Raw genomic sequence first — 24,777 nt, 5'->3', positions numbered from 1 at the left:
CTATTTTGTCATGAGTACCTTTTCTCTCATACTTCCATGCCATATAACAAGATTTTTCTTCCCTTAAGTCCCCAGTAACTTTTATTTGTGCTTCCAATGTATTATAGAATAAAGAGGGACATTTAATTAAATATTTTCCACAACTATAGACTATGCATTAATAAAGGTAAATAATTGAATTTAAATTTATAAAATAACTTTATTAACACAAAGAAAAATACCAATGATAAATAGATGGATTTGCCAATTGTAAACAATTTATCATCAACACCTTTGCCTATAGATGTCCAGTTATGCCTATAATGACTTACTATAAATAGTAAGTGTGCCCAAACATTGCCTCAGATCACCTCAGAATGAACTGCAACTGAAACTGCCTAGGCTAAATGGCCTCTAAGTCCCTTCCATGTCCTGGTTGGCCTACACAACCAAGGGAAAACAGGTTAATGACAAACTCATAAAACTTGTGCTAGAAAATGGGACAATACAAGGAGATTTTCTATCTTCCTAATGTTTTAGTGGAAGATATTATATATCTTAAAAATAGTGTTCGCTTGCTAGCGTCAATACTTACAGAGTTCTCAATTTCTATCTTGGTTTTTCTATGTTGTGATGAATTGAAACATATCGGGTTGGGTATGAACAGGAATTCCATTGAAAAGATTATCAAAATCCCTTCATGCTTTTACCACACAAGGTTCCTATGAGTAAAAGAGCCATTTGTAGCACACTTGGACATTGATTTATAAGCGGTATAAGCCGGGTGTGTCTTGGTGTGTATCCCCTCTTGGAGGATGGGTTCTTCACCTGGGAATCCGGAAATCATTCTTGGCATGAACAGATTTAGTAAAATCAGAATTTCATGTCTATCACAGATATTATTTCGCTTATGATGTTCTGCCCCTTCCAAAACATATAGGGTTGAGAGCTGAAGTTTGGAATACTCAAGGACTCGGCCAAGTCCGAGTCCTAAGGCCATTTGTCTCGGAAAGGCTGCCTCTGCCTTGGACTCGCAGAGTCCTGGAACACTGACATATATAAATAGAATTGAAATTTCTACTCAAAAAGTAGTTCATTGGGTTGCTGGAAGGAGAATCCTCTTTCCACAATGTGTAACACTCGACTTCTCAGTTAGATTATCATTTCCCCAGTTGGTTGGTTTCTCTTATTAGTTATTACGGTAGTGTTTCTTTTCTGAAAACTGATTATAAGTGAAGTCGTTGAATCTCCGAAGTCCGTGATTTTGTAAAAGGATGTCTCAGAATTTGAGTGTACAAGATTTTTCTTCATCGTGGAAAAGATCAAGAAACATATTTTACAACAGAATAAAAAATGGATGGTTCAATCCAATTTCATATGAATTTTGGAAGTTTTTATTTCTTTCTTCTAATGTTAAGCTTAACTTATCATAACGACCCTGGTTGGATGACTGCATGAATAAATAGATGTTTTGCAACTTTGTTCCATGACTGAACAATATAAATATGATTTGATAAAAATAGGACCTCAACTTCTTTGATAAAGGTTCCTCGAGGCTTGCCAATAATGCATTTCTTTTACTATAAACAGAAGTGAGTTCCCCCAATAATCATGCAACGAGTGTAAACTATTTCCATATGGAACCCATGGCTCAAGCCACTGTCTGGCTAGAATCAGCCAGCCACTTTAACCACTAGCTGTACAAGGCTTGTGCAAGGCACTAACTGATAGACCTATGTCACCATTTATCGAAAACCTCCCCTAGGTGCTCTCTAGGTGTTTTGCAACTTTGTCCCATGACTGAACAATGTAAATATGATTTGATAAAAATAGTACCTCAACTTCTTTGATAAAGTTTCCTTGAGGCTTGCCTATAATGCATTTCTTTTACTATAAACAAAAGTGTGTTCCCCCAATAATCATGCAACGACTGTAAACTATTTCCATATGCAACCCATGGCTCAAGCCACTGCCTGGCTAGAATCAGCCAGCCACTTTAACCACTAGCTGTATAAGGCTTGTGCAAGGCACAAGGCACTAACTGATAGACCTATCTCACCATTTATCGAAAACCTCCCCTAGGTGCTCTCTAACCAATAAAAAGGATAATGGGAATCCATATATTTTGAAAAAACATAACAGCAGAATGACTTCAAAACTCAACAATAGGAAGGCTGTTTATGCACTTCACCATGCTACCAACTGCCTTCTTTCCTCCATTGACTTACATTCTCTTCAATAGTCCTTGTTAAGCAATGCTATATTTCTCCTTCAGTTGAGTGAATACCTGAAGACAAAACTGAGTTTTCTACTCAATTAAAAACGAATTGTCCTCCAACATCCATTATTAGATATCAGTGGGTTTCCAAATCGAGACTTCTTCTCTTGTTTCCCGCTGAATGGTCTCTCAATCAAATGATTAATTGCCAATCACCATAAATATGTTAGATACAAATCACATAGCTAGCGTCGAGTTTCCAATAATACCAAATGTAGATAGAGATGTACACGTAAATGACCTAAGGATTTGACTTGTTCCCTTTAAACTGCTTTAATATCCAGACACCATTATTGATCAGCTACGTTCTACCTTGAATAACCACAGAAACAAAAAATACAGTGAAACAACTGTCTAGCAATTAGATCAAACCCTTCAATTATTTTCGTAAGTTAAGAACCAAAGTGCAGTGATAAAAACGATGCCCCAGTAGCAGTAACATCCCCAGTTCATACCCTGCAGGGACACCTTCATAACCTAATGGTGCAAAAAACTGAGAGATCAATACGATATAGTGCAAATTGTATTGCAATACATACAAGTGGGTTTCTTCTATCCCAAGAACTATCAACCTTGGTAGGTTATGCACTATTTTCCAAATGAATATTTTAGAAAGACTTCATCATTATTAATTGTCAAAAGTTACTAATATACAAGGTTCCTTGTACATTGTCTTTCAATCTCAGTCAAGGAATAACTTCTGATGAATCATCCAAACACCTAAGGTTCTTTATACATCATCTTTAGCTCTCAGTCAAGGAATAATTTCTAATAAATCATCCTACCACCTAACACATTCATAAAAAAAAGTGCACATGTTACTTCTTACCTAGTTGCCACACAGCGTAACCTTCTGCGTACTAGTCTTGGATTTAGGCTGAAGATCACAGCAAAAATAAGGTGACCTTAAATATAATTATCCAATTGAAAGAGATATAGAAATGCCTTGCAAAACAATAAATATTATACACTTTCCTTCCTGCCTTCTTATTGCTAACTGAAATTATACAGACAGAAACATTTAGAAATGAAAAAGTACAATAATTCAGGTGAAACTTTCAGTTGCTTCACATGTGAGTTTGACAAGATAATTCTCAAGAATAATGTTTGAAAAGGGTAGCTAGCAAAAAAAATTAGAGCATAGTTAACCAAATCCAGCAATCATCCTTATTACCTGTTGCACTTGGACTACATATTAATTATCGTATTCATAAATGGCTTCTACACTAATTTGCATGCCTCTTGTGAAGTGCTTATTACATGTTTGAAACAATTATTCATTTGCTTCACTGAAATTAGAGCCCAAATCACAGGTTTGTTATTGGCATTGATATACATGACAAGAAATTAAAAGCAAAAATTTACTATACTGCTAAAGAAAATAATTCAACATATAAGAGGATTTAAAATTGTAAAGTAAAAAAAATTGTCTAGTTTATCCATAGTTGAAAAACAAGTACTCCACAACAACTTAGCCAGTCCAAAAAATTCAATCATTCGGGACTACACAAAACTCAAAGAAACTTAACAAACAATACTAGCATTGTTTGTTGATAGGTAACAAACAATACTAATGTTGAACAACACATAGTTGTAAGAAAAAATCTTCAAAAGCATGCATACTACTGCATTTAGTGAACATAATACTGATTTCCTTGGCATATAAATCAAACTTAAAGTTCAATACACATTGTCAAGCAAAAAAAAAGCTCAATAGATATCTACTTGAAAATACAAATTACAGTTTCAATGGCCATAATCCACTGGGGATGTCATTTACTTCACAGAAAAATGGAAATCAACCATAACCATAACAGAGAGGAGAAAATAAATCAAACAAAAACCTAGCAGCTTCCCAGTAATCCAATTACTCAAAATCATTCCCCAGTTGTCGGATAACAATTTTTCCCTTGCTGTGTAATTGTCCTAAGGTGTTGCCCAGCTAGTTGCAGTTGTTGCATAACTAGTCATTTACAGTTAAAGCTGAAATTCTCAATATGTGAAACCAATTCTTAGAAATTTCAGTAGTGATGGTTTTTGGCTAGAGCTGTAACTATTGAAGAGGTTGTGTTAAAGGATTCATGAAAGGATTGCTGTTAATATATTTTTTCCAAGGAAGTGGACCTCGATCAATATATAACATACACAAAAATAAAAAAATCTGAAAATTCCTTGAATATAAAACAACCAAGAAAAAACCTACCAGGCTAGCACTAGTAAAAATCCACTCTAACATTTGGAAACACTAGCCAAATGCCAAAACCCTAACAGGACGCTAAGCTCAAAACATTGTTGAAATAAGCAAAATGGAACTTGGACACAGATTTCACAGGAAAATATGGGCCAAAGAAAGAATAACTTGGCAAATTAAACCTCTCAGATCCCAATCAAGACCACCTAAAAATTAGCCAAATCACATATAAAAATACTCCTACATGCTGCAGGTCCTGTTGTTTTTGCTTGTGGTGCTGCAATTTAGAATTTATATCTTAAAATGAGGGAAATACCACATTCAAGGTTTTTTTTGTTAGATTTAGGAATTTTATTATTGAGTGATGAGTCTCTCCCAAGTTGATTCAGCCAGATTTACTAGGGTACGTTCAGCATTAAGTGCAGAACATTTTCTCGACTATAATGTCCCCTTCCTAATTTGTCCCACAATTTTCCCTAAGATATACTTGCAACAAATTAGGGTTAAGGTTACATCTCACCAATTAAATACTTTTCTAATAATGTGCCCCAAGATTTGAACCCTGTGCTCATAAACAATACATACAAATACACACACACATACAAATAGGGTTTAGGCAAACCACATCACATTCATAGGTTATCAATAATGCCACACAAACACATTAGGGTTTAGAGGAAGATACATGATGGATCTGCTTATGTCGTCCAAACGGGATGTATACCACAGCCCTCTTACTTGTCAATTTATACATTATCCTGCCTCATCTCCCAGAAAACACATACCATCTTGTGGCTCTCCAACATAAAGGGTCATTGTGGTCAACTTTAGGACAACCTACTTACTTAGCCCTCTCAAACCCCTTTGGCTTCCACATCAAGCATTACCTTTCAAGATGGGTTTCGGACAATCAGACACTTCTCACATATTTGTCATCATAGGCAACATAGTCAATGTCATTGATATATAACAATCAGTAGTCTTAACCATTTTTTATTATACATAAACAACATACATTTGCCTCATAATCATGATGGGCAAGGATGTTAACATTATGCACACCCCTTCTTGCTCTTTATTCATGATGATGGATCATGGAGTGTGATCCAAAACGTTGATGAAGAAATATATACACAATCAAAAACCAGAAATCTATATGCAATATTCAAATGGATTGTGAAAATCTAGTCAATTTGAAGGATGTTAACATAATAGATATACCAAAAATTATGAGTTTGATGACAAGGTGTGAGATTTATTGAGTTCATGCTGGATGATATGATGTTGTACAGTCTCCTTGGGGAATGCAATATCACATTTGGGTGCATGTTCAGATGCTTATATCAGGTCATTGGTTACTTATGCCACTTGATCGATGCTATTGTCGAGTATGCATTATCTAATGATAATGATTCGATATATTAGTATGATTGAATAAATGGGAATTCATAGAATGAGTAATGATCAAATATTGGTTCATTATGTTGGTGAATAATGATAGATAAGTCCCTTGAATGCTTGGAATGATTTCTCCTTTATACTTTATTGGTAAAAAGGTTACTACGTTTCATAAGAATCGAGTCACCATTTTTCACTAGTGCCTCTAAGAATAGCATATTTTTCCTACAAATGATCACCCTTGGATCCTCCTCTAATGAAACCTTCTCCATTTTATACCTTTCAATGTGAGGGAGAGGACATACCTCTTCATAATGTCTGCCCTCTAAAGAGACAAGTAATTACAACCTTTTGATTGAGTCGCAACGTAAGTCACAAGGTTCGGGTTTGAGTTCAATAACTATGAAGTTCGGATGAAATTCGACAAGGCAAAAAAATCGGAAAAAAATTAACATTAAATTCGTCTTATACAATTTTCAAAAAATAATATGTATATGTTATTTATTTTTAAATGTTTATATAAAATAAAACTTCAAAATTATACAATAAAAGTAATTTAAAAATACTGTAATAAAAAAATATTAATAATCATAAATAAACATATAAAACATTAATATATTACTAATAATAAAATATGCATATTATATAAATGTTTCCTAAAACAATACATAAAATGTTTTACTTTCATAAAAATTAATAAAAATACCATATAATATAAAAATAACATATATTATAAAAAACTTTAAATAAGATTTAATAAACAATATTAAACTTAAAACCTAAAAAATAAAATGAAAACTCTATAATTATATTCCCTCCTTGACCGTCGACAACTAAGCACGTCTGAAAATGGCAAAGCTGTCATGGGAGATTGCTAGCTAAGGTGGAAGCAAAGACGAACAACAACCAAAGATAAATGGAAATTTCAAAGGCAAAAGATGAACCTTTGTTGGGCTAGGTTGAACAGCAACCGCCAAAGATGAATGGCAACTTCAGACAACAGCAGCCGCCAATGTTTGGACCTTCAGAAAGGCTTTGACCATCAGATGCAAACCAGATACTTAAACCCTTATGCAAAACAAGAGAAATATTGCCATACGAATTTCCTGACAAATTTAACAATTGTTTTTCATTTTTGAGGGGTTCGCTGAACAAAACAAGGTAAATATTGCCATACGAATTTCTTGATGAATTTAACAATTGTTTTTCATTTTTGAGGGGTTTGTCGAATTTCGAACCTGAAGCCAAAAATTTGGCGAACCTTGTGACTAATGTCGCAACCCTTCATAATTTTTACCTTTTGAAGGAGTTACTTCCTTATTTTCTTCTCTACTAGTTCTTTCTCGATTCACACCTTCAAACTATCTTCTCTTTGTACTTCTTTAAACTGCATATACTTTCCTTTTCAATTCACATCAGCATGTTCATTTATCTCTCTATATATATTCCTCTTTTATACCTTCAAGTGCTCTTCTAACTCGTCTTATAATTATGCCTTCAACCTTTCTTTGGTGATCTTCCCTTTGATCTTCTCATTTGCAAAGATGCAACCAGTCTTATATAAACTCTTGCTCCCATCAAATGCACTCTACAACTTCTTAACATATCTTCCCGAGAGTGCTGCCTTTTCCACTTTCTTAATTGCTCCTTAACTAATCTTAATTTTCCTATTAAGGATTATTTCTAAAGTTTTCTCCAATTCCAACCTAATTATTCCATATTTCACTTTACTAGTTTCCTTGCTCCATCCGTCTTCCTTTGAAATGAACTCTTCTCTCTTTTATATCTTATGTTGAGGGAGTCACAACTCTTCATTACATGCCCCTTGACCTGTTACTAAACTTAACTTGTAATTATTTTTATTTATTTATTTATGTATTTATTAATTATTGTCTATTATTAAATCTTATTTCAAAAAAGAGACATTACATCAAGTATGAGAGAGCCTATCAAGGAAGTGTAAGAGTTCTTTATTCTAAAACTATCTTCTATGTAATCTAAGAGCAAGATTCTTTTAATATCCCAATAGGATATTATCTCCAGATTTTCTTAAAATAATTTCCAAAACATAAACAGATAAATCATGCAATGTAAACCAGCAATATAACTAGTAGATTCTCATTAAAATGCCTCAGAATATATTATTGCATCATACATCAGCAATACAATAACCAGATATCAAGTCCAATCGTAAATACAAAAAATACAGTCAAATTAGAAATAACAATAAAATGCACCCATAATCCCAAGTGTTAATTCTGATGAATCCACCACAAAGATGAATCGGGGCTACGTCCAATCCACTCAAGAAGAGGTCGCCGAAGGTTTCTGTCATGAAGATCCTCGACAAAAGAAAGCTAGCAACTTCCCAAAGTCCTCCAAAAGAGAAACCAAAAATTAAGTCCCAAATCCAAGCATGTCCAAATGAAACCATCTCTCCTTTTATTGTCCAATGCCATGACTCTCCAGCTTCCTCCACCCTGCCTACTTGTCAATTCGTCTCTTAGTAATGCCCCTTTAATATTAAATTGACCCTTTTTGTAATAACCCCAATAGGTTATAACTTCTTCCAACACCAAAAATCTTTATACTTCAGTTGTTTGACATTTCGTCAAACACTTTGCAAGCAAGGGTCCTCTGACTGATATAACTTTTCAGATTGCTACAGTGATTCTTGTTTGGATTTGCCTCAAAGAGAATGCTTACAAAAGACTCCAAATTGTCTAAACAATGACCTAACATAAATATGCAACTAATTTTGGCAATAGTGAATGCATATATGAGTTCTAATCATGAAAATGATCACCTACAGCCAACTGGTATTTTAACAAACAGTTGGTATGCAAGCTAACTAGCTGATAAAAAATGATATATTAACACCCAAAGACAACTATTAATGACCAGCAATTGTATCTCCTTAATTGAGAATGAGTATCCAATACAATATTCATACTAAGTTAGCCAAGACTCTTAGCATTTACAAAGATATCAAAATATGATGATTGCTGGTAAAGTAATATGCACCTACAGCTGCCAATGAAAACTAATGCAACACTAAATATCTAACTTCAATACTCCCCTACAGCAGTACGCTAATCACATGCATGATTAAATACAACTAAAGCCATGGATTGCTGATACCATTGTGAGGAATGTAAAAATGAATGATGTATCTATTAATGAATGATAGGTCTGATACGAAATGACAATTACAACAACACTCTATAGTGAAAGGCAACTATGAAAATACACATCAAACCTGGCATATGAAGTCGCCTTAGAGAATAGATGTATTGCAATACCACTGAACAGAAAATAACCTCCTCAAGTGCCCAAGTCGTGCCTCTCTAGCTGCCGCCCCTGATTGTAGATGGCTGTAATAATTTTCTTTGCTTTTTCGGATTGCTTTTTTTTTTTTTTTTTTTTGGATTGCTTTTCCGGACCTGCTTTTTCGGCCTGCTTTTTTCGGTTCTGCTTTTTCGGCCTGCTTTTTTCGAACTGCTTTTTCGGCCTGCTTTTTCGAACTGCTTTTTCAGCGTACATTTTCGAACTGCTTTTTCAGCCGATTTTTTCGAACTGCTTTTTGTACTCATATTTTTTCTCAATGTAGCACAAATAGAAGACTGAAGTATCTTCCTCCCAGCTGCAATAATTCAAGTGATATTTCACACCCTCAAAATTGCGTACCAATTGAGAGTTTTCGTTCTCAATGGTCAGTTGTGACTATTGCAAAAACCCTAGGCTCCACAATGCACATCAACAAACATCAACATCAACAACAACAAATCTGGATGATTAGAATGAAGCCCGAGGTGCCTATTTATTCTTTTTCTCCACTTTCTCCAGAAACTTCTAGAACATTATTTTATTTTATCTATTAGTGACTTTATAAAAAATATTTTATAATTCAAGTCACTTTATTAAATTAATTAAATATAAAGTTACCTTTTAATATTTATTTATTTGATAACTTTATAAATAATTAACTTAATATCACTTATTTATTTAATTAAAATAATTAATTAGTCATCCTCATAAATATTCATTATTTTGGACAACTTAATTAATTAAATTAATTAAATCAAATTGCCTCCAAAATGGGGACATGACACTTTTTATAAATCTGCATTAAGCTCTCATAAGCCAAATTAAATATTTCATGATTTTGACTTTAGAGTTCTTAATGTCCCAAAAAGGGGACATTACAATTCTTTTCAATTTACTCCACCCCATTTCCTGTGAACTTTAACAAATGGAATGCCACCACAAAATATCAGAGCCAGGTGTTGCCAACCAGCTATGCCTGATAAAGGGAAGAGTTTGGGGTCCTTATCCTTCCAAGCACCTAGATGTCCAGTCACGAGGGGGTTAAATAGTCAAGTGAACATGCAGTTGTTTATTCAAAGGGCCTATTGGTTGAGTTTCTTTAGGGAGGTAAATACTAAAAATGAGAACTTTGATAAATTGAAAAGAAACACAAAAAGACGGTGCACACCAAGGTTAAAGAAGAGCAACAATAACAACACTTGTCTATTAATCCAAACAAATCATCTAACTAAATCCAAGAAGAGTATAACACATTTACCATCAACTTGCATGATAATCAATTATAAAATATTAAGGAAGCAAGATTCATTTTGTACTACAATATCATCTATATTAACACAAAGAACTTCAAACATTCTTTTGTAAAGGACAACATGAAATGAAAGAAATCTTATTCATTGATAAACAAGCATGCTCATGAGCCAAGTATTTCGTTATTCTTTGCATTGATCATCAATAATATACTAACAATCACTGGTTCTCATATACATCTCCAACGGAGTAAAAGCTCTAAGCTAATATTAAGAAGAAATGAATGAGTTTAGAAAATTATTCTATAACCTATCTAAGGTACCTCAAAATCATCAATTTTGTGGACTATAACAACAGCCCAAATCATTATATTTATATTGTAGGGAAGGAGACCCTTCATCTTGAAACCCAAAAAGAGAGGATGAAAAGGAGAAGGGACTCGTAGAGTCTGAATACCGAGGAAGAAGTCGGTTTGCAAATCTTCTTATATACCTTGTACTTCTCTTGGAACCCATATTTCTGATTTCAATGTTGGATTGGTGTTCCTGTCAATCTATCAGGTACTTACACCTTATCTTCAACTTAAAAACAACACCTCATCAACAAGGTAGATGAAACCTACGAGCACCCTTCACCTATCACTTCGACTAACATCTATATTGTACCTCTGCAATGAGAGTCATAATTGTACTTTGGAGCATCAAATGCAAGCAATAGAGTTTTGTTGTGGTAGGTCTGCCCAAATGTGACATTTGGAAAGCTCACTATGAAAATTCCGAAGAAGGGAAATTTGGGGCCTTCAAGTCCCTTTCGACTTGAAAATTGGAAGAATGACTCAACAAATGTGGGGAACAATTACCCCGAGGAAGACACCTTGTACTTTTGAAATTTATTAACGCAAGCATTAGGGACTCCTTATTCGGGTTGTCCAACCATTCAATCTACCATCGGGCCTCCTATATGGTATCATCAGCTTTATCTATATAGGTCTTCATCTTCTCACTTGTCTTATCTACATAGTGAACAAAAAGAATCAACTATATACACTCATCCATCACTTATTTTTCAAAATTGTGGACGGGAACAAATTTCTCCTCCTCAAATTTACATAATAAAGAATTCAAAACTTCTTGGCATCAACGATGTCTAAAATGGCAACCCATCATGTGATATATGGAGTCATAGACTACAATTCACTTCTGCACTAATCGAGGGATCTTCCAACATAGCCCAGAAATATCTAATTTTCATTGGAGCTTACAAAGGACTTAATTCTGCAAAATCTTCACTCTTCTTCAAGGATACCTACTGCTATTAGCTCCTCCCTTCCAAGATCATTCATTTCTTCTAGGCCCGCAATTTTCCATCTTTACATATCCACATCCGCATCCTAGAAACTTAAATCCACTAGGAACTATTTCTTGCTCTCGATGGCCTCAAAATTCTACTTTAGTGACTCAGAGAAGAAGCCTTAGATCTCCACTTGCTCGAAGATTCATTGATCTGTGATTATGGGTTTTCTCTTCATTGTTTGGAGGCTATTTATTTCCTCCTACAGAATCAAGGTTGGAGTGGCTGTGCTAGGAGCATATGATGCGAGAGGAGTTGCCAACTCTCAAATAAACTCCTCGTTTGGACTATGTGGCCTTTTAGCTCCTACTTTGTTTTGTATTCTTTCTCTTCTCTCTGTAAAATCGTGTTGGTCGCCCCCTCAAGGGAATCAAGTTCTCTCCACTTATTTTGCTTTCTCAAGATTACTTGAGTGACCTAGAAGTCTTTCGGAGTAGTTTCCACCTGATCTTAGTTTAGAGGTGGGACAGCCACCTTCATGAGTATCACAGTACATTGTTTTTTCCTTCTTTGCCTCCCAGGGAGGGGTAGGCTCGGTCATCACCTCCTAAAGTGAGACCTCTCTCTACTCCGACCTCTATTTTCCTTTGAACCAAGTCTACGACCACTGTGCCAGGGTTGGTGCGTTAAGTTTTGAGGAGGGGTCTCTTTGGATGCAACCACTGCGTCTGTTGGTGATCTACTCGACAAGGGAATCAGGCTCTTGGGGTGCTCTAGATCTTGTTTCTATTGTGGAGGAGGTTGGTGGGAGGGAGGCAACGAGCTCATAGGTGGGGCTTGCTCGCCAATGATGGAATTGATTGTAGGGACTGCCTTAGTTTAAGCTTGTGCAGCTCCTTTTCTTTTTAAACTTATTCTATGTAATTTCCATGAAGAGAACAAGAGAAAAATAATTTATTTTTACAAAAGATGTCTTGAATGGATGTGACTACTAAATATGTTAATTAAAAAAGAAAATCATAACTCTGTATTGATTTTCTTCATGATAGGCATATTTATTGCTGATAATACTTAACCATTGCAATAAAACTTGTATTAGCATTATTAAACATTCAACAATAAATAATATTCTGACATCATTATGGAGAAATGTTTTCCATACAGTTGATTCTCATCTAATCTTTCACACTTTTTACATCATCTAGATAGTTGTTTCGGGACTTATAATTCGCCTTTCATGAATAAGATACCATCAATTTTTTTCCACTATTCGAGTCATACTTAAATCCTATATCCCAATTTTGACCATAGTTCTGAAGACCCCACGATTATATTGAGAGGGGGGGTGAATCAATATAATCACAATTTTGCCAATTTAAAACTTTTATCCAAACAATTGCTTTGTTTACCGTAGTGGTAAAGAAATCAACGCATACAGAAAATGGAATGGAATAGCAGAATAATATTCGCAATAGTAGATTATTGATTTACAATGATCCCAGACGGGATATAAATACTATCTGTCGAACCTTCCCGAAGGAGTCCGTCCGCCAAAAACATTATGTCCGCTACAAACTATTTACCCTTCGGCTACAAAATACAAAACACCGACGACAATCATTCCATCGGCTACAGAATACAAAACATCAACGACAATCATTTCGTCGACTACAGAAACACAGCCGGAACCATCCAGTCGGCTGACACCATCCCCCCCAAAAAGAAAAGTCGTCTCCGGACGACAATTACAAAATATTTGAGACAAATTAACAAACAAAATACATTATCAGAGTGACTACAACAAGAATAATCTGCTTCTGTCACATCACTTCCACATTCATCCTGTTACATCTGTAGCCTCTGCTAACACAATACTGTCTCCTCAAGCTGACCTTGATAGCCACCCGTGCTGCTTTCTCTGTTTTCAATTCCTCGGTACCCTGAGCCAAGTGTCGCTGCACTGCCTCCAAATGGATGATCAGCTCCTCTCGAACTCTCTATGCATCCACCAAGACAACCTCACAACCAACACCTGCTCCCACTCCCTCTGGTACCATGCCTGCAGCAACTTCAACTCTTCTCAACTGATCAGACTCCCACGATTGATATTCACAACAACTGGGGGTCTAGGGGGCAACGCCCCCGGCGGGGTCTCGTCGCCAAGACCAAATTAGCACTTCGCAACCCACACAAAAATGCACGGAACACACCATTTTTATTGCCGATTCTGCACTCTTTCTGTCAACCACGAATGCGTCCCCTTTCCTTTGGCATCATCTGTAACTCATTCTGAACAATTTGATTCTGTCGTCGTTTTTTGTACACCCATCTTCTACACAAACTCAACAATCTCTCCTTCGCAAATGAGAAACAAAATTCCAACAATCTTTCACTGAAACCACTTCTCTGGCAATGAGAAGCTCAACAGTTCTTTCGGCAATGAAAACAGACAGAAGATCACGCTGCGGAAGACCTCCCGCAGGACAGTCTGCAAACATCTGTCGCGGGACAGTCCGCGAACAGCTGCCTGCGGGACATGTTCGCGGGAGCCACCCACGGGACAGTCCACGGACCTCCTGTTTTAACTACCCCGCGGAAATAAATAACTTCCGCGGATTTCCCTTCTGCTCGCGGGACTTTTTCACTTGCGGATAGACTCTGCCCGCGGGACTTTTTTCCACCCGCGAACAAACTCTGCCCGCGGGGCTTTTTCCACCCGCGGACAGACTCTGCCCGTGGGACTTTTTTCCACCCACGGACAGACTCTGCCCGCAAGGCTTTTTCCACCCGCGGACAAACTCTGTCCGCGGGGTCCTCTTTCCATCCGCGGGCAAACAGACTCTGCCCGCGGGGTCTTGTTTTTTTTTCTTTTCTTTTTTTTTTAATTTTTTTTTTTAAATTTTTTTTTCTTCTTTTTTTTCTTTTTATTTTTTCTTTTTTGACAAAAATAAAATAAAATTAAAAGACAGCACCTCAATTTTGCCTCCAAGCGTCGCCATTCTGCAACAACGACGACAAGGGAATCATCTGATCATTCTGTGACGGTGACGGCATCTTCCTGGCGTGGTAGGATTCGTTGACTGCGTGAGGTACCTTTTACCCGTCCAATGTTCCCAACTTTACCACTCGATTGTCGCCAACCTCCTGGATCTGATATGAGCTAAGCCATCTGGCCTTAAACTTTTCCACTTTGATTTCATTCCGACCGTCGTACGCCTTACGTCTGTTCTGTGCCACCTTCGTCGCCCACTGTGCCTGTGGTCGTCGCGCAACTAGATTATTTCCTTGCTGTCGGTGCCCTTCCACTAATTTTATGTTGCGGTGTAACCTTTTCTTTATGGGCGGTCCATTCACCATGTACCGGACAATGGGATCTTTCGTTTTTCTATGTTCAGACTGTATGTTCTTCCCCTCAGCTTCAGCCATGGCAGCTTTTCCTTCTTCCGCTTCCCTGCATTCCTCCGGACATTCATTTTTCTGTGTTTTGTCACGTTCATCGACCGTTAACATATTGCAACTCGGAAACAGTTCGTATTCTTCTATCTGCCAGTGGAATAGGCCATTCACCGAGTCCAGGTCGTCGTCATTTGATCCTCCATCAAGTCTCAATACTCCTCCTTCATCTGGTTCCATTCTCCTCTTTCCTTCGTCGTCACTTTCGCCGTCACTTTCTGAATCTGACGATGCTGCCTCCTCACCGACCATTTGTGTATGCAGGTCAATTGTGAATCTTTTGCCTCCGAGCTCCATTGATAGGGTACTTCATTTCCAATCATGTTTTACTTTTGCTTGCACCAACCAATCCCGTCCCAGAATAGCATCATATCCTTTTCTTTTAAATGGAATGACAACAAAATCCAATAAAAATGGTTGCGTACCAATGGTTACCGGTTGCGCCCTCAAGGTTCCTAACGGTTTGATCCCGTGCTGGTCCGCCGTGAGCAACTGGAATGTAGGTGGCAACAGCGTCGGCTTCCCCAACTTCTTCCAGGTATCCACCAGTAAGACATTCACGTCGAACCCTCCGTCAACAATTGTTTCTGTCAAAACATTTCCCAAAATCCCCATCTCGACGACCACCGGATGCCGTCCGGAGGTGAGTGCCAACAACATTGGGTCTGTTGTCATCGTCGAACTACTATCCCTTCCTGTGTCCTCCGTTGCTTGCTGAAATGGTGTATGATTCAAAATGGCCATCCGTAATTGGGGCATTGTGAGAAGGAGGTCACTTATCTTGACCGGTATCTCCGTTTGTAAGATCTATCGTACAATGTTTTGTTCGGCGAAGTTCCTTGCCAAGTTGCCGGTGATGTCCTTCAACCGAGATGTCTCCACCAACGATACCTTTGCAATTTCTGCCTTCGCTTCCCCCAATTTTCTTTTTTCCTCCGCTTGCCTCCGTGTAATTGCCAGAACCTCCGCTTCATCCGTGCCGACAGTGATCAAGTTTACTCCAGACTTTGGACACTTGGAATCTTCGTGATCGTCGGGTCTGCACCATCTGCATAATAATTTCGGTGTGTTTGCCGCTGTACAATCTCGCGCAAAATAACCCCACAAATTACATGCTCGGCATTGAACGATTAGCCGTCTGTTTGCATCATACCGAGTTCGACTTCGGCTCCCATTATTATTGTTATTGTTTGCATTGTTATTTTGCCCTCTGCTATTATTCCTATACCCTTCGGATGTGGCACCATCAATGTTTGCATTTCCGTTACTGCCCAACGGGGAAGCCTACTGCGTAAGAAGCACCTGCGGAGATCCTCTTGTCTTCATGTTAAAGGGACAGTCCTTTGTCGAATGGCCCATGATCTGACAGATGTCACAAAATTGGTTCTTTGGACACGATCCTATAGTATGGTCGTTGGTCTTACACTCCGTACACCACAATTCACTTCCTTTTGGCTCCTTCTGCATATTTTTAAACTCCATCATGCGAACCATATCCTTCTATAGGGCCCAAACTTTCTTGCTGTTGCCTTCGTCGTCGCTGCTATCATCTCCGGCAGGTTCATCGTCATCAAAATCAGATGAGCTAGTTTTCTTCTTCTTTGTCTTCTACTCACTTTCAAGATCCAGTGCTCTGTTATACGCGTCCACATATAACGATGGTGGCACAATTTTCATTTTCCTCCGCAATTCCGATCGTAGGTCGTCCATGAACCATCTTTTCTACAATCCGTCCGCCGGCTTGCTTTCCATTTTGTTTATTAAGTCTTTTAATCTCCTGGCATAGACACGGACAGTTTTGTGCTTCCCCAGCTTGGTATTGAAAATTTCCGCTATGATTTCATTATCATCCCGCAAGAGTTTAAACTCCGCCAAGAACTTCTTTTTAATGTTATCCCAGGTATTCAGCTTTTGTGGATCTGTATCCGAAAACCAATCAATCGCCACACCCCGTAGGGTTGCCAGAAATTGCCTGACCCATTCGTTGGCATCTGTGATTCCGTTTGCCCGCCAGATCGTCTCACATGTCTTACAATGTCGGATGGGGTCGGCTGTACCATCGCCTTCAAACTTCGGCAGCTTTTCTTTGGGTCTCGCCATCACAACACTGGAGGTCTGTACTGTCACACCGGAGGTCTGCACTCCTGCACCGACAATCTGCACTCCCACACCGGAGGTCTACACTCCCACACCAGCGGACTGCTCTCCCACACCGGAGGTGTCGACAGCTGCGAATTTTGGTGAAGAAGAAGGATCTTCTGAAGTTGTTTCCCACAAAAGTCTATCCCGGACAAAGAGGTCACTCCACGCTCATGCTCCCTCGGCACTGCGAGCCGTGCGAGTTGATGCTCTTCCGTCTGAATTTTCTTCCCTCGGCGAACACAAATTCAAGAACTCCTCCCGTGCTTCTTCCACCAATTCCACCCGCTGCCGAGTCTCCTCCAACAATTCCTCCGCACTCCTGTTTCCGTCGGCAAGCTTCTAGAATCTCCTTCGGCAGTCTGCCTGCTGTGCCAGAATTAAATGTTCTTGTGCAGTACGGATTCCATCTTTTCCCTTTGCCTTATTTCAATCCTTGTTAAGCTGATTTTCCATTAATCTTCATTCCTCCCACCTTCCAGATTCATAAGGCAACGGCGCCAAATGTTTACCGTAGTGGTAAAGAAATCAACGCATACAGACAATGGAATGGAATAGCAGAATAATATTCGCAATAGTAAATTATTGATTTACAATGATCCCAGACGGGATATAAATACTATCTGCTGAACCTTCCCGAAGGAGTCCGTCGGCCAAAAACAGTATGTCCGCTACAAACTATTTACCCGTCGGCTACAAAATACAAAACACAAACAACAATCATTCCCTCGGCTACAGAATACAAAACACCGACGACAATCATTCCATCGGCTACAGAAACACCGCCGGAACCATCCAGTCGGCTGACATGCTTTAATAATCTTGATGCTGAAATAGACAATTATGCACATCAACACAAATACACAATGATTTACGTGGAAACCCAATGTGGGAGAAAACCATGACAAAATAATTGTTTTACAGTGGTTTATAGGCTCCAACCCCTATGTTTATGAGTACCGACTCACTAGAAGCTCCAACTCCCACTTCACAAGCATCAAACTTCTGGAAGTTCCTGCTCCTACCCTTTGCAGGCTCCAACCTACTGTAAGCTCCTACTCCCACTGCTAATGAAACTTATCTTCCACCTTAATTTTTGTTCTTCTTACAGATGATGGATATTTTACTTGCACAAGTTTCTCTTCTTTAATTTGCTATTTATTTCTGTATGAATTCAACTCCAGCTATATATATACCCTTCTCTCATATTTTCTTTTAATCAACCAACATATCCTGACATATATATAAATCAGAATTTTAATCTGATTATATATTTTTTCTTTTAGACACTTATTATTCTCTGCTCATCTTTTACTTCTTCAAAACTGATTTCTTATTTTGATTTAATTCCACTTATTAATGGTATCTATTTTAAAATAAATTACATCATATTCTTTAATAGTAAAAGCGCCTTTTTACATAGATCATTTTATTAGAACCGCAGCTTTTAATAACCTTAATCCATGGTATGAAGAACTAAAATAAAATTAGGGATATCATTGCGGTTGCCGCTAATATTTTTTCTTTTATTTGTATTGTTTTCAGCATCTTTAATAAGTATCATGTCTTCCATATCATGGCTCGTGTAGTTGCTGAGATTTGTCTTTATTGCTGGTAATAATTTACCTCAAAATATTTCTTTCCATCACATCACTATATGTATTGATAAATATATCTAGATTGCATTCCGTTAATCAGAGACAAACTATTGCAAATGACTGTGTATACTTCACTGCCATAAAACTTTGTCATATTGCTGCCTCGCTGCTATCAATCTTTAATATCGCTGCTCACAATAGCATACAAGCAATTCTTCCAAAAACAATGGCACTTGGGAAATATGAACTGTGTTTTTCTTTTTGCTATCACTCTGGATATAGTTTGCAATCCTTAGGATAATGATCGTCAACTCTAATAATATCTATATATTACGCTAGCCTCAGACTGCATAAACTTCTTTTTATGTCTTCTTGAAGAGCATATATTCCCTTGATAAAACTCTGCTGTACACCAGTATGTCTATGTTTCTTTCATTTCTGAGTTACAAAGAATGAACAGTAAATGAACTGTAATAATATCTATATATTACGCTAGCCTCAGACTGCATAGACTTCTTTTTATGTCTTCTTGAAGAGCATATATTTCCTTGATAAAACTCTGCTGTACTCCAGTATGTCTATGTTTCTTTCATTTCTGAGTTACAAAGAATGAACAGTAAATGCTATTGTGCCCCTGTTTGGTTCATTCTTACTATCGCTGCTGTATGTCTTTCTTCATTCTTTACAGGCACATTGTATTATTATGTCTTTTCCATGTATTTGTGTATTTTCAGATTAATATATATGGTTGTTTCTGTCCATTTGTTCTTTATTAATGCTTCAAATTAGTTTTTGCCTGCTGCTTTCAGAATTATAAATTGCTTCTATATATAGGAATGTTTATTGAAGATTCTTGACGGCATCTCTTAATTTATCTTTGTTTGTCATTTCTTTTTATATTCTTACCTTCATTTCCTATGCGTACTCTTTACTTCATTGCTGCTGTATGTTGTTTTATAACATGGCATTCTTAATAGTAATACAATACCACTGCATCAAGGCAAGAGCCTACAACACAACGGTAAATTGTGAGCCTATTATCTGGGAGGTCTTGGGTTCGATTCTACTCGAGCTTAATAAATAATAATAATAATAATTAAGCACAACATCTATTAATAATTAATTTCGGCTTCGGCCTCTTTCTGATCCAAAAAAAGTACAATACTGATGCATCACAAATACTTTTTCCAATTCTCCGGGCACTTAGCAGGCAGGTACCTCAACATTCTCCTCAGTTGCTAAATTCAATTGGCTGTCGTGTTTATTCAAAAATATATTAATTTCATCATTGTCTTTCCTTGCTTTCAAACAACAAGTATTCCTCTCTCTATCAAAACTCTTATTTAGAAATTGATGCTGAAGATATTTGATAAATATATTTTTTGATAATCAAAGAAGTTACTGATTATACATATGCTCATTAGTCACCACAAACTTCATAACAAATAGATGCTTTATAGAGGGGATCTTATACTCACATAATCTATGTTGTCCCTATTATAATCAACTTCTTATCAATGACACCCTCATTCAAACCTTTAAAATTTATGAAGCTTAAGTGACTTATCCATCTTTGAAACCTTTTTGACATCAATGACAATACTTCCATCAACTTCTATGCCAAATACTCCAAAACTACACCTACATTTCATACTTCCCTTAACCAAGTCTCTTATTTTTGTGTAACACTTAACCACTTACTAACCCTAACCATAACACCAAGCGTCATATAAACGAAATTGTAAAACTTGGATCCTATTTCTAACCCTACTCTATATGTGACTACCCTAACTCTATATGTGATTGTACTAAGCATTTAGTAAAGTATATACCTAACATTAACCCTATATCTAATATCTAACTCTAGTACTAACTAGCAATAATATTATATTTTTAATGGTGAGAGAGAGAGAGATTAGGAAGCATATCTAGAGACAAGAGCAGGCTCATATTATGTTTTTGATAGAGGTTTGTTTTTAGTAGAGAGAGTGATATTAAAGATAGCGGTAGAAATAGGCATATCATGGGGGGGAGAGAGATTAGGGGATGTATCTAGAGAGCAAGGAGGGAGAGGGAGAGGGAGAGAGAGAGATTAGGGGGTGTATCTAGAGACTAGTGAGGGAGGGAGCGAGGGAGGGAGGGAGAGAGATAGAGGGAGGGTGTAGGGAGGGAGAGAGACTAGGGGTTGTATCTAGAGAGCAGGGGGAGGGAGAGAAAGAGAGAGAGAGATTAGGGGATGTATCTAGAGAGCAAGGAGGGAGGGAGAGAGAGGGAGAGAGAGATTAGGGGGTGTATCTAGAGACTAGTGAGAGAGGGAGGGAGGGAGGGAGGGAGAGAGATAGAGGTAGGGTGTAGGGAGGGAGAGAGACTAGGGGGTGTATCTAGAGAGCAAAGAGCAGAGAGAGAGAGAGAGAGAGATTAGCAGGTGTATCTAGAGATTAGAGAGAGAGATTAGGGGGCGTATCTAGCGAGCAGGGAGAGAGAAAGAGAGATTAAGGGAGCATATCTAGAGATTAGGGAGGGAGGCAGAGAGGGAGAGAGTGATTAAGGGGAAACTCTAGAGGGAGTGGGAAGGGATGGAAGAGGGGAGGGAGGGAGTATATTATAAAAAAGCTAATAGTAGGTGTCACAATAGCACTAATCATAGGTGCTATAATAATACTAACCCACATAAAAAATTAACCTAAGAATTACTCTAACACTAACCTAACCTATAATAATAGCACTAATGTTAGCTGTAATAGAAGCAGTAACCCTAAGAATAACCTTAACTACAATAATAACACAAACCCTAGCAAACTTCTTAAATAAAACCTAGCAATTCCCCTAACAATTATGTTAGGCATAATAATAGCACTAACACCAACCGTAGGTGTCACAATAGCACTCACCACATAAAAAAAACTAGCAATTAACCTAACACTAACCTTAAGTATAACAATAGCACTAACTATAATCATGTTTAATAAAGAAAGATTGGATATTGGCACGAGCCATAACAAGTTTCTTGGTTTTCGTAATCTCAAGGGATTTTTTCCGTCATTTCGACACGTTTGGAGGATCGTTATCATTTTCACTTGCTATTGTATCAGAGAGGCAAATGATCACGAACCCAATAATAGAAACAGAGCCAAAATCTTGGCTGGAAAAAATTTGCAGAGATTGGGGCTCATGAGAATAGTTGAAGAAAAAACGGAGGTCATGACTGGAGAATGGAGCAAAAAGGAGCCGGCGGGTAAAGTGGAGAAGTGGAAGAATATGGGCAAAGTCTGGAAAAAACTGGAAAAGCGCGGGGTTGCGAATTTTTTCGAGAAACTCCATGGTTTTGACCCTGAGGTCACCAACAGCATGGTGAACTCGTGGAACAATGGCAAGGTCAAGGTGAATAGGGTTTCTTTCCAAATCACAGAGGAGGTGGTTGCAGAGGTCACTAGTATCCCTATGGAGGGTTTCAAATTCTATAGGGACAAGAAACTTTCGTCCAATGCAGTCAAGGAGTTCGTGAAAAATTCTGCAGAGATGAACAAGCTGGAAAAGAAAGAGTCTTTCTATGTGACGGAGACTATAAAGAAGTTCTGGAGGTATGTTTTATATGCCCTCATTGATTATGTAACCCTGGACCCTAGGTTTGATCGGGTCAGAACTCACCATTTTGTGATTTTAAATCATTTTCGCCATAAGAGTAGAATTTCCATTCCCTTTTACCTTCTCACTTCTATTAACAAAGCAATCTCTAGTTTCAAGAAGAAAGCCACTGTTAACCCTGCTTTGCATGAGGGATTATTGCTCCTCATCCATGAGCATTTCAAAGCTCGGTCTATATGCAATAACCCTCCCCAAGTTGAGGATGTTGACAAAGGCAGCTCCAGCTTTTCTTCAGACTCTGATGACATTGAGAGCATTAGCTCGGAGGAGGAGAATGTTTCCTCAGGAAAGAAGAAAAAAGGTCAAGACAGGAAACAGTCCACAGCTACAACTCCCAACAGGAAAAGCCCTAGGGATCACGGCCAAGCTCAAGCAAAAGAGGGTTATGCTGAGGAGGAGGAGGAAATGGATACGGAAGATTCTGACAAAGTGTCGGAGGAGGAGTTGGAAGAGGAGAAACCTGGGAAAAAACGGAAGAGGGAGGTAGTGAGAGTTGAGGAGACTAGAAATCAGAGGACGGATGCTATTCCTCTTCCCCTCTCCCCTGTCCAGTCTCAGCCTCTTTCGAAGGAAAAAGTGGATGTCATCACTAGTGAGAACGAGGGGGAAGTGCAAGTCAAAAATAGGAGAAAGGCCTGGAAAAATTTCAATGTGAGGACTGCTACTATGGGGATTTTTAGGGAAGTTATGAACCCTCAGATCCTGGTGGACAACCTGGAGCAGCCTAGGCTCAATGAGCTCATAGACCCAGCTATCCTGGCCATTTCAGACAACGCAGGGGAGACTGGAATGAACCTTCTGAATAATGCCCGCAATAGTATGATTGACAACTTAAGATCAATCAAATGGCTCTTCCATGAGCTAGAGGAAGTTAGAGAAAGGGTATCCCAGATGGAAAGTACTAAGAATAAGACAGGTAATGACAGCCAAGAGAACCAGGATAACAGAGAAAGCTTAAATGAAAGGAAATTCAGAAATCTTGAAAACTACAACCACAACCTGGCAAGTCAGATGATTTCTCTCCTGAGTTCGACGAATGACAACATCCAATCCCTTGCTGGTAAACTTAAGGACAAGGGCCTGCTGGTGGAGGAGGGAGGACAGAATAGGGATAAGGCCAGGCCGGATGATGACAAGGCCACAATTAGTACGTTCACCAGTATGGATCAGGGCATGGAGAAGGTCCAGGATCAAATGGCAAAGGAACAACAAAAGATAGTCGAGGCAGCTCGGACTATGCAGGAAATGGAGAAGATAACTGAAGACTAGTTTTCTTGTCTTTTGTCTTTTCGTCTTCCTGGCTTTTGGCTTTTGGATAGGCTTTCTGTAATATTTTAGTTTGTTTGTTTTCTGGCCTTTCTGTGGGCCTTTGTTTTGGGCTGGGCCTTTGGGCTTTTTTTCAACTGCTAGACCTCTGTTTTGGCTGGGCTTCTTCTGCTTATTATCAGCCTTGTTTTTGTAAAACTTATGGGTTTCAGGATCCCTTAAAACCTGTTTATCTTATCAAAAACAATAGCACTAACATTAACCATAATAGGAAAAATAACCCTAATAATAACCTTAACTATAACAATAACATGAACCCGAACAAACTTATTAAATGTAACATAATAGTTCCCCCTACACTAACCTTAGGTGTACAAAAACACTAACACCAATCGTAGTTGTCACAATAACACTAACCCACATTAAAAAATAACCTAATCGTTACACTAACCTTAATTTTAACAATAGCACTAACATTAACCGTAAGAGGAGTAGTGACCTAACAATAACTTTAACCATAATAATAGAATGAACCATAACAAACTTCTTAAATGTTGTTGGGTGGATATTTTACAACTAACAGTTTTGTGAAAATCCAGTAGCAAAATAGGATGACTAGTCAGCCATAGGATATGAGATAGAGTCTCTCCTACCTTAAAGGGAAGGATCCCTCTTCTCACTGTTTCTTGGATCAACTCAAGGTAAGCAAGAAGTTGATAGATTTTGAAAGGGTATTACCAATATTCTTTTCTCTTAACTTTTAGCAAAGAAACCACTTACCTGCAAAGCGAGTAATGGGCAAAATTAAATCTCTAACTACACTTCTACCTAACGCTGGAAAGAATGATACCGATAAACCATCACTAGCTCAAAGGCTAGTTGAAAGCATACCGATTTGGCTCTAAGTCCGGTTTTAATGTGTTCTATAAAAATAATTTTTACTATTGGGGCTCAAAGATGTC

General features: G+C 38.0%; 1 protein-coding gene across 8 annotated transcripts in view; it reads right to left on the bottom strand.

The window, feature by feature from the left end:
* LOC149573062 (K+-H+ exchange-like protein) overlaps positions 1–24,777 on the bottom strand; it is a 177,473-nt gene that overhangs the window by 100,006 nt on the left and 52,690 nt on the right. For 6 of the 8 annotated variants that reach the window (XM_089814236.1, XM_089814238.1, XM_089814234.1 and 3 more), the window contains exon 4: positions 3,087–3,134. The exons of the other annotated variants lie outside the window; for them this stretch is intronic. In XM_089814236.1, the coding sequence (XP_089670362.1) occupies positions 3,087–3,134 (48 nt within the window). The remainder of the gene's footprint in view (positions 1–3,086; positions 3,135–24,777) is intronic. 8 annotated transcript variants of the gene reach the window in all.

This window comes from Cupressus sempervirens, chromosome 2 (assembly GCF_028749045.1).
Source record: "Cupressus sempervirens isolate cs-2001-9-10 chromosome 2, ASM2874904v1, whole genome shotgun sequence".
Lineage (NCBI taxonomy): Eukaryota > Viridiplantae > Streptophyta > Pinopsida > Cupressales > Cupressaceae > Cupressus > Cupressus sempervirens.
Note: the sequence above shows the minus strand (reverse complement) of the source record. Positions and strands in the feature narration are given on the sequence as shown.